At 34.6% G+C, this 13,479-nt stretch overlaps 2 protein-coding genes across 2 annotated transcripts; both read right to left on the bottom strand.

Moving 5' to 3' along the window:
- Window positions 1-1,435: 1,435 nt before the first annotated feature.
- Window positions 1,436-5,680, bottom strand: LOC127735557 (lactase/phlorizin hydrolase-like). The gene is made up of 3 exons (XM_052245785.1): window positions 5,566-5,680; window positions 2,300-2,484; window positions 1,436-1,753 (listed from the first exon to the last, which is right to left on the bottom strand). The coding sequence occupies exons 2-3, from the start codon at window positions 2,436-2,438 to the stop codon at window positions 1,479-1,481; spliced, it is 414 nt and encodes a 137-aa protein (XP_052101745.1). The 5' UTR covers window positions 2,439-2,484; window positions 5,566-5,680; the 3' UTR covers window positions 1,436-1,478.
- A 2,306-nt stretch (window positions 5,681-7,986) lies between these two features.
- LOC127733695 (lactase/phlorizin hydrolase-like) lies at window positions 7,987-11,968 on the bottom strand. Its single transcript, XM_052243007.1, has 4 exons — window positions 11,815-11,968; window positions 10,311-10,438; window positions 8,984-9,262; window positions 7,987-8,235 (listed from the first exon to the last, which is right to left on the bottom strand). The coding sequence occupies exons 1-4, from the start codon at window positions 11,966-11,968 to the stop codon at window positions 7,987-7,989; spliced, it is 810 nt and encodes a 269-aa protein (XP_052098967.1).
- Window positions 11,969-13,479: the final 1,511 nt, after the last annotated feature.

Consider the following 13,479-nt stretch of genomic DNA (forward strand, 5'->3'; position numbering starts at 1 on the left):
AAATGTCCCATCCAGCAGTAAACCCCGCCCTACAGATTGATGTTTATTTGACTGAGCGTGGTGTATACATACGCCTACAAATCTGTAAGGAACGGAGACCTTAAATCCGATGCCTCGTGTGGGGATAGTACCACGTTTTCTGCATGTTCAAGAGCCATTTTAACAACTCTATGAGTCTGTAGGGAGCCTGATGCAAGGAAAAATAGCATTTACTATCCAACATACCCTATTTTTCCAATAGCAGTTATCTCGGTCAGCCCACTTTGCAGAACATGTCTTTTGGATGAATTGTAACGTTGTTATAGTCTTGAAAATGCTGTAAATATTTGTTACTGTATGTTAAGCAAACCTAAATATTAACCAATTTAATGGAAGGAGAGAAAACAAAATATCCAAAGATCTTCAATAATTAACACAAGAAAAGTACAGTTTATAATCTTGTAAATAAAAAAATTGACTAAAGTTAGAATGACTGTTATGTAGTGTTTTATCAAAACCAGTATTTCGTCTCCTAAGGAATGACCAATTGATATTTTGGGGCGGGGCACAGGAGGATTTTTACGGATTAAGGATGGAATATTCATTTTGACCTCGAGCTAAGTTGACATATATATTTTCCCTTTTGAACACAGTTATTTCCTGCATTTTGTGGGAAAGAATATTCCTTTAACCCCTCCACTCCAGAAAATCAAATGCTTGTCCCCTAAACACACTTGTCTGATTCTTAAGAAATAAATCCGTAAAAATGACATTTTTTCTAGAATGTTGAATAACCTTGACCAAATATTTCCCTATTACAATCTGTTCACATAAAACACTAGACATACCGATATAAATAAAATAATATTGTGACGGGACGGGTGAGTTGGAACTTTTTAATCAGTTATCTGTAACGGAGTAAGAACATGGTTCCCTAAGGTATTTAGATATGTACTGAACTAGTTGACTATATTTGTCATGAGCACAACAGGGGTGGACACACTACCATTTGCGATATAATCTTCTGCAGAGTCAACGATTTTCATAAAATAAATATTCTTGTTCTTGTCCCTCTTCTCCATGCTTGACTTGGCTTTATTCGTATTTCACCGCCGCCACAAATGTTACGGGATGGGTGAGTGTGTCCGGATTTAACATATTACGTATTGTTGGAAAATTCTAATATCTGTCAACCCTGATGTTAAGTTACAAAATAATTACAGGTGTATACTGGTAGCGCAGCTGGCTAAATGGTCACGGCACTGGTTTCATATTGAAGCCGATAAACTAATTATCACTGACTTAAACGATGGAAGTGAAAGAAGAAGTGATTGTTTACTAATGTAAGTAACCCGAAAACGTCTATGTACAAACCTACAACCTATTCCATAACCGTATCAATATCACTAATTTAATTTTAAAACAATACTCTAATTTTATAAAAAAAAAACTCCGCTTACAAATAAATATCAGAGATAGTGGATCAAATTTGTCTTTTATCACTCTTTCAAAATACAATAGAATGATACACTCAACAATATTAACATGATAAAGTTTTGAGCATCACTGCTACCACTTGAAGGAGGAAATCCATTACGATTTACTATTTCTGTGTATGCTGCAGCTGAAAGCTTTGGTGTCCTTGGTCTCGTAGGGTCACTGAAGTCTGTGGAATGAAGTCCAAACTTCTCATGAAACCCTCTATTCCACTCAAACGTGTCTAAAAGACACCAAGCCGTATATCCAATGACATTACATTCATCCTGTTTTACCGCTGAAAAATTAAAATGGGTTTAAAAATCATATTTATAATACACAAAGGCACACTTCACTTAGATGGATAGAAATATAAATATCATAGAGATAAACATAACAAATGAATTGCAAAAAAATGGTATGCTAGTAAGTATAAATAGATTTAGGAAGATAAGCGTACATGAACTTGTGGAGTTTCTCTTTTTATGTTCAACTTGATATGTTTCTATTGACTTCAGACAATTGACCTTATAAATGACTGTCAGATTTGAATTTTTTTTTTGCGAAACCATTTCACAAAAATTAAGCCATGTTCAAGACGAATACGATTGATCATATTTTGGTCCAGTTTGGACGGTATGAACTAAACGATAACTACTTCATCCGATTAATTTGTACTATATGATATTGGTAGAACTACACCCTTTGCGATCATCAATAGGAAACCGTATAATTACTGTTTTATGTTCATATCTTTTTTATGCCTTAAACATTGAAAAGTAATGTGTGAAAACCTTTTGAAAAGTTCTCAAACATTTATTGTTGTCACTGTTTGACCACTTACCTTTAAGTAGTTGGTTGATGTACTGTCGGTAGTAATAAATTCTGTGTGGGTCATTGGTTGTTCCATTATTATCTGTGATTCCATTTTCAGTAATAATTACTTTTGGATTATTGTATTCTTTTTTTATCCAATTTAACATATCTCTAAAACCCCACGGCACAACTTTCAACCAGTATGATCCTGACCTGCAACATATGGTTTCTACTTGTTATTTGTATTTGTAATGCACGGGTATTTTTTTTATTATATAAAATAGAGTCATAAAGAGAAATTCTATAAATAACTACAGGTCATTGGACGACTTTCAACAACGAGAATCACCCTAATCGTATATGAATCAAGCTATAAAAGCACACCCTGTTACATATGTACCAGCTATCGGTACTGCAGATGCAATAGGGACCAATATCAAAATGTGATGTACATGATTGCTAAATCAATCCCTGCATTGAAATGACAATCGGAAACACATATCCTACTGTATCAACCGTAATGATAGCCGGTAATATTTATAGGGTGTGTAAATGTCACCAGGATAACAAAATGTGAATAATTTCAAATTTAACATATCTCTAAAACCCCACGGCACAACTTTCAACCACAACCACACCTAAAATTAAGACGATCCATTTTAACATATCTCTAAAACCCTACGGCACAACTTTCAACCAGTATGATCCTGACATAATTTGTATTTGTATTTGTATTTGTAATGCTCGGTTGTGGTTGAAAGTTGTTCCGTGGGGTTTAGAGATAATATTAAATTGGATCGTCTTAGGGAGCTACCAATTGATTTTAATGAGGGGGCTAGGATGAAAAATTTTGTCCTGCATTTTTTGTTAGTTGTAATCTCTGTCCTGCCTTTTTATTTTTTTCTCTATTCGGTCCTGCCCCTTTTTTTTAATAGTTTATCCTGACTTTTTTTACATAAATTGTCATCCTGACTGTTTTTTTTGCCAAGTTGCTAATCCTGCCTTTTTTTTACTCAAAACTCCTGTCCTGTCTTTTTTTAGCTCACCGGGGCCCGAAGGGCCCCATGTGAGCTTATGCCATCACTTGGCGTCCGTCGTCGTCCGTCGTCTGTCGTCGTCGTTGTCTGTCGTCGTCGTCGTCGTCGTCTGTTGTCGTCTGTCGTCGTAAACTATTTCAAAAATCTTCTCCTCTGAAACTACTGAGCCAAATACCTTCAAACTTTAACTGAATGTTTCTTAAGGTATCTAGTTTATAAATTGTATCCGAAGTTTTGATCCATCGACAAACATGGCCGCCATGGCTAATTTTAGAACATAGGGGTCAAATGCATTTTTTGGCTTATATCTCAAAAACTAAAGCTTTTAGAGCAAATCTGACATGTAGTAAAATTGTTCAATTGGTCAAGATCTATCAGCTCTGAAATTTTCAGACGAATCGAACAACCCATTGTTGGGTTGCTGCCACCGAATTGGTAGTTTTAACAAAATTTTGCAGTTTTTTGTTATTATTTTGAATATTATTATAGATATATATAAACTGTAAGCAGCAATAATGTTCAGCAAAGTAAGATCTACAAAAAAGTTAATATGATCATAATTGTCAATTGACCCCTTAAGGAGTTATTGCCCTTTAAAGACAATTTTACACAATTTGTTCATCAAGTTTGCTAACATTTAAAAATCTTCTCCTCCGAAACTACTGGGCCAGTTACCTTCAAACTTTAACTAAATGTTCCTTAGGGTATCTTGTTTATAAATTGTATCCGAAGTTTGTATCCATCAACAAACATGGCCGCCATGGCTTAAAATAGAACATAAGGGTCAAATGCATTTTTTGGCTTATATCTCAAAAACTAAAGCTTTTAGAGCAAATCTGACATGTGGTAAAATTGTTCAATTGGTCAAGATCTATCAGCTCTGAAATTTTCAGACGAATCGAACAACCCATTGTTGGGTTGCTGCCACCGAATTGGTAGTTTTAACAAAATTTTGTTTTTTGTTATTATTTTGAATATTATTATAGATATATATAAACTGTAAGCAGCAATAATGTTCAGCAAAGTAAGATCTACAAAAAAGTTTTAATATGACCATAATTGTCAATTGACCCCTTAAGGAGTTATTGCCCTTTAAAGACAATTTTACACAATTTGTTCATCAAGTTTGCTAACATTTAAAAATCTTCTCCTCTGAAATACAGGTGAGCGATTCAGGCTCTTGAGAGCCACTTGTTTTTAAATTTCATCCTAGCCCCCCCCCCCCTCCCCCCATAAAAATCAAATGGTAGCTCCCCTAATTTTCATAGTTTATAAGTTCTGTGTCAAAACAAATGCTCAAAGCATTCTGGGATGGTACGTTGTATTTGATTAATAATTATCAATGATATATCTATATCAACCCCACGACAGACAAATTACATTTTTCTACATTGAGGTGGTGTTAAACTACTGTCATACAATTAGGAGGTTTAGTTACCTATAAAACCAGGTTAAACACACATTTTTCTTCGGAAAATGTCTGTACCAAGTCAGGAATATGACAGTTGTTTTGCATTCGTTCTGTTGGTTGATAAAGTATAATCATTGATTTTGTCAGTTTTTCTGGACTTCCCCTTTTTTGAATTACCTGAAAGTTCGGTAATTTTGTAATACTTTTTGTGCTGATATTCAAATAGATTTTCCTTAATTCAGGAGATGAATACCTAGTTCAGAAATCATAAAACGTTTGTACAAAACAAGTCATGCATGTGTGAGTGGTTTGTTAGGACAATACACTACTTATTTTCATGTGATATAAGTAGCATTTGCATATTATTAAAAATATCATCATTTTATCAAATGTCTGTCTTCCTAATCTAAATAACTTTTTTTTATCTAGATGCATAATGTTCCACAAAACATAATAGTCAGGAACCCTTCTATAATCTGCTGAGGGAATATATTCTACACTGGACATGTCCTTCTATTCATAATCATATTTTCGTGAAAATACTAGGTTTATTTATGGTAAACTTGTGTTAATGATTTCCCTCGTCTACTGTTCTCAATATACAACACCTCCACGAACAATACACACTTTTAATTTTAGTGTGCTATTCAAACTTCGCGGCTTCAAAGCGCTAATGTTAAAGGCCTCGCTGATATTTTGAGATGAAGACCAATAATAAAAGCGCCGTTCCTTGCCTTTTTCGTGTACATATAGTGCTTCTGAGTCATATAAGATTATAAAAACACAATTATAATTTCTTTCACAAAGCTTCAATTAGTTGCTGACGCAAACGAAATAGTCATTTACCCTGTCCACGATGGATCTCTAGTTAGCTGCACCAGCACATCACCTGGAAAACCAAACTCCTTTTTTGTAGGTTCGGCTAAAACGGTCGTGTAGTGGTTCAGTCCAAAAAAATCGAAGCTACCTAATGAGAAATTTCAGTCAATCTGTTAACAATTTGGGCAAAATAAAAGAACTTTAAATGTTAAAATGCATTATGTGTATTTGAATTTTGACTGTAACTACATTCTTTCTTTCTAATGTGCCATACAACTTAAATAAATGAAAAGTTTGTACGGTCGGTATTACTAAAGATGAGGAAGTCAAACATTACCGTAAAAATATCGTGACGTATTTCAACTTAAAACAATGTTTATTGCATGCGAAGCATGGTGAGAGTTTGTTTCAAGCTTTAGTGTTTGTTTATATCTTTTATTGTTTGACAAATACATGCTTCAATACTCCCGCCTCTAAGACTAAGGGTTACTAGGGAAAGGAAATATGATCACTTTGGTCTTCTTCCGACCAGCAGTTAAACCCTTGCCAAAGTGGGAAGTCAGTTTTTGCTGTGCCGGATGTACATGTACGCAGCCACTTCCGGTCAGAATGGGGATATTAAATCCTATGCCTCGCGTTAAGAGAGTGCCACGTTAGAAAACCCTTGCAACAACTGTTTGAGGGGTTCATATGAAACCTGTTGCAAGGCAAAGGTTCTGTCCCTATCTAATACACCCTTATTTTTTAAGTGCAGTTCAAATTTTCCCGACCTTTATCCCGGACGGCCTCTATTACTGGGCCTAACTGAAGTATTTATTGGTAATTTGTTCCCGTCCGGAACAAACATGAAATATTTGCCACTGGACGTTAAGCAAATATTAATCAATTAATCAAGATTTGCTCTAAAAGCTTTAGTTTTTGAGATATAAGCCAAAAACTGCATTTGACCCTTATGTTCTATTTTTAGCCATGTCGGCCATGTTTGTCGATGGATCAAAAGTTCGGATACAATTTATAAACTAGATACCCTAAGGAACATTTAGTTAAAGTTTGAAGGTATTTGGCCCAGTAGTTTCAGAGGAGAAGATTTTTGAAATAGTTTACGACGACAGACGACGACGGACGCCAAGTGATGGCATAAGCTCACATGGGGCCCCATCGGGCCCCGGTGAGCTAATTATGTCTATGAGCCAACTTTCAGCCAATCAGAAGACGTGTTACATCCAAATTAAATTATTCTTTTTAATAGATTTTAAGTTTTTTTTTAAAAGTGTTTGCAAACCATATCCAGAGCCTCAGTTATGATTAAAAAAATCTTACAAGTTGCTCAGATTAGAATCATCTACGTTTCAAAAGTACATGCATAATTAAAAGACGACAAACCTTTATTGAGTGCAATTTCCTGTGGGGTGAACTTAGGCAAACGATCACCAATGTTGTCCTTCATAACATTAGGATAATCACCATCTTTGTATATAGGATGAGCAAACCAACCAAGCATGAACTGTTGTCCACGCTCTGCAGCATCTATGTGTTCTTGATTACTTTCATTTTTAGGGTGCATAGTATCAGAATTCATCGTAATTCCCACAATACCTACACGAGATATATATATTTGATTCTACAAATTTTGATGATTACCTCAGCATTTTGTCGCAAATCATCTCAATATGTTCCCCCTAAAAGTGTGAATTAAGAGGGAGGAAGGTTTTAAATGCACATAAAAATCTTGCAGTTTGATTAACATATGAAAAAAGAATGCGAATGCGTATCTAAATACATTTGGGATAATCAAGGGAGATGTTTAAAGGAGATTAATTATACGTACCATGAAATGTCCAATAAAAAGGAAGTACAATGTATATAACAATAGAAAGGGGTCATTAATTTGTTACAGAAGGGTCGGAACGTGAAAATAATTGTTGGTTTCGATTAAAGATAAGAAGAAAATAAATTGAATAATGTGTTAAAAAAATGTTGTTTCTGTATGTTATTGAAAAAAAATATTAAAGGGGAAACAAAAATTTCCCGAGCGAAAAAAAACCATGCCTCCTCCCCATAAAAAAATGAATGGTCGGTTCCCGAACTATCTTTAATTTGGTTACAATTTATATAAAACTTATATGATGTGGTTACTAAATAAAATTATGATTGCCAATTGGACGGCTCTCCACCAGAGGCCAAATGACGTAGAAGTTAACAATAGTTCATATAGTCTAACTGAACCCTCGATTTTGGAGATCGCGTGAGGCGGTAATTTTGAAAATTACTGGTACATAAGGATCAACCTATTTCCTAAATATATATTCTAAATTCTGAGTATCACAACTTATCTTTATTCTGTTTATAAGAACGCGTAAAAAGCAGTATTGAAACTAACTATTACAAATACTTAACTGATTTAAATACACAACTCCCTTTAACCAGATCTACCCCATTAAAGTTTAACTATATAGATAAGATTTGTCTCAAAATTAACTCATTTAAAACTGATATTTGTAAAACTACGATACCTTTCTGTGTAGTTTTATACCGCTGCTTGTATGTATCATATGCTTTTGCATGTGACTTGATAATGTGATGACCACATCTGTACGGTGTTACAGAAGGTTCTTTGATACCGGGTGCATATTCCGCAGAACCGTGTCCCATCCAGCAGATTACCCAGGGTTCATTAAACGTGATCCAATATTTAACCTGTTTAAAGTATAAGTTTTGATGAGCTATTTTTAATAGAGGTCGGTCATTTAAAAACGTATCAACCGTATCATATACGTTGACGTATACGCATCTGCAGATATACCAAAAACTATTAAGTGATCCCGAGCTTAAGACTATTATACGTTTTCCCTCTGTCCCTCTGGTATCTTTCGTCCCTCTTTTCCAACAATTAAGTCAGCTACACAATTAAATACTAGCATTAGAAATTAATCAGTTGCCCATCTGCATTATTGAAAGTATATACAATTAAAGCTCGGGATCAAATAATGTTTTTTGGTAAATCTGCAGATGCGTATACGTCAAAGTATATGATACGGTTGATACGTCTTTAAATGACCGACCTCTAATTGCATGTACCTTTCTGGAACGTATAAGTATATATATTTACTAGGATATGCCTGTTTGGCAATCAACTTTGTCTACTAACAGTTAACTCACGTATCAAGTTTTCTTTCAGATAAACTTTCAATGAAAATTTACTCTCAAGGTAACCATTTCTGAAATGTCCTATTTCCACGTGTAATCATTAATAATCTTATTTGTGCTTAGTAGAACAGAAACTGCTTAATACCTTTATTGAACACTTGAGTTGTCTTCAGATTTATGATTTTTTTTTAACCTCACAACATGCGTAAAGTGAAATACTCAAACATTATTTATACATGTATGTATAATAAACAAACGGAATCAGATTTGATATATAAATTAACAATACATGACGTACCCTGTCGCCAAATGTTTTAAATGCTGCGTCTGCATAGTCATTGTAATAATCTACTATTACAGAGCTATTCCATCCTCCAATCTGCTCTTGAAGACTTTGTGGTAAATCCCAGTGATAGAGTGTCACCAAAGGTTTAATGTTGTACTTAATTAATTCGTTGATAACATTATTATAGTAATCGACACCAGGTTGATTTAGGCTTTTGTTTCTATCAGTTCTATATGCTATTGGATCTGGAATAATTCGTGTCCAGGCTATTGAAAATCGGTAAAAGTCAACCTGTAAGAATAATTGTCAAATATGAAGTATTTTCTTTTATTCTTTGTGCAGTTAAACCGCAATGCGAATCAAAAAAGGAGACCAGGAGAAGACTGAAAACGATTATAGATGGAACGGTAGTATTTCCTGGGACATATGATCATAGTTACAGCCTTTTCAGAATTGTCCGACCACTTTCTACATGTAACACCGATACAGAACCTACATACACATTTACCTGAAGTACTTTAATTATAATATTCAGAAGTAAATGTGAATATGTTTGATGACCATTTACTTTTTCTGCTATTTTTATAAACCTTAGACCGCGAGTGCTTTGCGGCCTTTTATCATGAAGTTAATACAACATTTATAACTATTCCCGAAAATCATTTCCACCTGTATGTAAAATTATTTCTTATTTTTCTACACCTGATTCGTCCCTCAGCTTAGAAAATATGTGCAGAAGATGCAGTAATTTTTGTCCGACCACAGTGTTCAGATATATATATATAATATTCGTACAGTGTAGGAAAATATAAAATTTATTTGACGAGCTTTAGAAACAGAGAGAATAGCGACATGGCTTTAACGCGGACCGCAATGAGGACTCCAAATTGAACTGTGATGTAAACAGTTATTTGACATAACCGTTCGCTCGCAACAGAAGCAGGATACCAGGAGACTATAAACGTCTAGTATACGTTTATCGCTTCGTGTTATCTGTACACCTGTATTAGTATAGTAGAAAAGTCGATTGCAGGATAAAAAGGACAAAAGAGCAACCTAGTTTCCTGAACGTAAATACTACCGTCCCACCTACACATGTTTAACCAAATTCAAACATATTGTACAAGCAAGTCTGATAAAATATCCTTACTACTACATGTAATTATATAAGTTAAGGCTGAAACAAATGAAAATTGTTCAAAAATGTCTTTTTTTCTAAAGTCTCGCGGTCAGTATTACAAGTTTTATTTGGTTGTCTTCGTCATAGCGGTTAACGGGAAATAACTTACTAACTTAAATTCTTTCAATGGAAGTCTATCATTAAATAAGTAGAACTTGCCCCAAGACTTTTGATCAGTTGAATATCCTCCATATATTTATGATAACTGTCACATGCAATATCTCCTGTATCATTATGCCAGTTTTTATTGTCATGACTAAATCTGTCCCATATATGTTCTGATTTTCCTGTAGATATACACGAATAATGGAGATGTTTGGATATACATTGACACAGCACTCCAATAATAAAAAAAAAATTAAACCATTATAACTAAAACATAAACGTTCATATGGTTACGGTATACTTGCTACTATCATATACGGTTTTCTAAATACAGACTAAAAGTCTTATCAACCGGATTAAAGTTGCTTAATTGTCTATAGTACGGTTCAAAATGTCACATTGCTTTGTTTTATCTTGATACTTTTGTTGTACATATGTTTTGTCATGTTGTTAACGTGTTTACTGGCGGAACTTTTCAAGAAAGTCGTACAAAAGGATAGCTTCGTCCCATTAGAATTAAAAATAAAGATGTGGTATGATTGCCTGTGAGACAACTCTCCACCAGTGACCAAAATGACGTAGATTTAATCAGCTATAGGTCACCGTACGGCCTTCAACAATGAAGAAAACCAATACCCCATATAGGAAACTGGAGGACTCGAGACAGACGCATACAGAATGCCGCCGGGTTAAAAATGTAAGCGTGCTCCCAACCCAGGTGCGGATCCATGTTTTTGAAAAAGGGGGCTCCCTGCCAAGCCAACGTTTGGAGTGATACTTGTAAAACGTCTATGCATTTATCATATATGAAGCTCCATAAAGGGACACCGGGCCTCCTTGGCCCCCTCCCTAATACGTCTCTTCTGAACACTCCCCTAACATGGTTTAATCCAGTTTCTACCTTTAGAAAGTTGATGTACAAAGTGAGATATGTTACTTTTTTTCAAATGTCAAATCTTGCTTGTTTTCTTTAAAATGATCAAATTCGCTCCCTCGTGGTTGAAGATAGAACGATATCTGCACGTTAAATGACCATGTGTAGATGATTGATTACTTGATTGGTGTTTAACGCCACTTTCAGCACTATTGTGCTATTTCGTGGCGGTATTTTTATTTGAGAAAGCCGGAGAGAACCACCGACCTTCGGTAGAAAAACTGACAATCCCAGTCAATTAAGATTGGAGTCGAGCGCACCTGCCACGTTCGGGATTCGACATAATAACCTCAGTGTTGACAGGCTATTGATACAGTAGTCCTACTACTTAGACCAAGGCCCCTCCGTGTGTAGATGTCTTTCACTTTACAGTATGCCTTCATTTTAGGTGGCAACAAGATTCCCGCCCTTCAATCTCGAAGAAGCCACTTTACAGAGCCTATTTGTTTTGATAAATATGTTCTACATCTGTCAGTCAATTCAAATAAACAAAAGAAAGAGTGATGAAATTATATAACCGGGACACATTAGATATATATACATATATATACTAGTATTCCCAAACTTCAAGATTTTTCTCCAACACATTCATTTTGATTAGAGCAATATAAATGATAAAGATACCTCCTTCATTCCACGCGCCTTCTATCTGGTAGGATGAAGTTGCCACACCCCAGAGAAAGTCATTCGGAAAAGTATCATAATAAAAATCATCTGAGCCGATCACTATATGATATCCATTAAAAGTCAGCAGTAATAACCCAAGGAATATTTCCATAGTTCTTGTACCACCAAATGGGAAGATGATAAATATGTTGTCACTTAGACTGGTTTAGTATCTCACACATTTCAAAATAACTGCGTTGTTTAATGTTATGTTTGCATATGACTCTGTAACTAAATCATTGTGTACTTGTTTGATTAAGTAGATGCACACTTAATACTAAATTAGTCCGGTATAATCCATGGCTAGCATTAAACCGTTATCAAGATACAAAAAATTCACAGCGCATCTCTCTCTCTCTCTCTCTCTCTCTCTCTCTCTTTATCTGTTTACTGTAAAAAAATTATTATTAAAATCCATAGATTTAATATTTATAATTAAAATACATTTTTAATGCATCTAATTTGACTAATTTAAAAAATCTGAATTGTGTTGCAATTTTCTTTTTTCTTTTGAAAATTGGGAAAGAACATTAAATGTTTTGTAATCGGCTGAGGTAATCGGGCTAATTTCAAAACTTTAAATTAACATACAATATACAAATATTTTACACATAACAATCTAGTATGGTACTAAATGATTTGACATTTATGTACATGTACACTATACGTGACTTTCCTGTCTTTCCTTTGCTCATGATCAGTTCATATCTCTATCTGCCTCTCGCTACTTATTTGCTTTGGCCATATATTTTTCCATTGACTGCTTAGTCTTTCTTGGAGAAACTTTGCATTCCCTTTATAATCCTTTCAAAGCCAAAATATGCATGATGCATAATGACGGTTGTGTAAAGCTCCCCTCCCAAGCATGAGATGTCTTCGTAACGAAAGACCCAGATTTTCGCCATGAAACTACTTCTCAAACATTTGGAAGGTTCCTTTTCACAGACACATCTATGTATTGTTTAAAGATTGCACCTTGTCCTTTAGTGGTCCTTTGGGTTTTTTATGTTGTGTTGCTATCTCATTGACGTAAAGTCCACATTTTCTTATATTTGTATAGGAAATAGAGTAGAAGAACTTTGACATTAACGCGTTTCCCACAAAATGATGGCACCGAGTACATCTGACATTTAAGCCATATATAATAGTTTGAATTTTGGTTCCATAATGATCTGATAAACATGTACCTTACTCGACAGCATATACCATTTGACGACTAATCATTTTGGAAATAAAATTAGATCGAGAACATAATTTTACTATAAGAGGAGCTATTACGCAGTACTTCAGCCCTACCATGAACATATATATATTGTTTTATCTAAACTTGCTGTTATTAAAGTTCAAAATCATCTTAAATTAAGGAATGTATCTCCCTCATGCATAGCTCGGATTCCTTGTCCAGGTCGACTTTTTGTTTGGTCCTTTTTGGTTTAATCAGCTCTTTAACGTTTGTATTAGGTTTTTGACTTTTAAATATTTTGGCCATGAGCATCACTGAAGAAATATTAATTGTCGATGGCGCATCTGGTGCTGTAAAATTGGTTCAGTTAATGATATTCGAAAGTTCGAGGGACACAAACATGATTTGTTGGATTGTTATGGATCTCTATGTTTCTCTTG

Source organism: Mytilus californianus, unplaced genomic scaffold (genome assembly GCF_021869535.1).
Source record: "Mytilus californianus isolate M0D057914Y unplaced genomic scaffold, xbMytCali1.0.p SCAF_3, whole genome shotgun sequence".
Lineage (NCBI taxonomy): Eukaryota > Metazoa > Mollusca > Bivalvia > Mytilida > Mytilidae > Mytilus > Mytilus californianus.

What these genes read in the sequence shown, in the direction of transcription:
- LOC127735557 (XM_052245785.1), bottom strand. Translation starts at nt 2,438, where the DNA reads ATGTTAAATTGGATAAAAAAAGAATACAATAATCCAAAAGTAATTATT. An exon ending in CATCAACCAACTACTTAAAG is followed by an intron (nt 1,754 to 2,299) that starts GTAAGTGGTCAA and finishes TTAATTTTTCAG; the next exon opens with CGGTAAAACAGGATGAATGT.
- LOC127733695 (XM_052243007.1), bottom strand. Translation starts at nt 11,968, where the DNA reads ATGGAAATATTCCTTGGGTTATTACTGCTGACTTTTAATGGATATCAT. An exon ending in AGGCGCGTGGAATGAAGGAG is followed by an intron (nt 10,439 to 11,814) that starts GTATCTTTATCA and finishes GTATATCTACAG; the next exon opens with GAAAATCAGAACATATATGG. An exon ending in AACTGATCAAAAGTCTTGGG is followed by an intron (nt 9,263 to 10,310) that starts GCAAGTTCTACT and finishes TTATTCTTACAG; the next exon opens with GTTGACTTTTACCGATTTTC.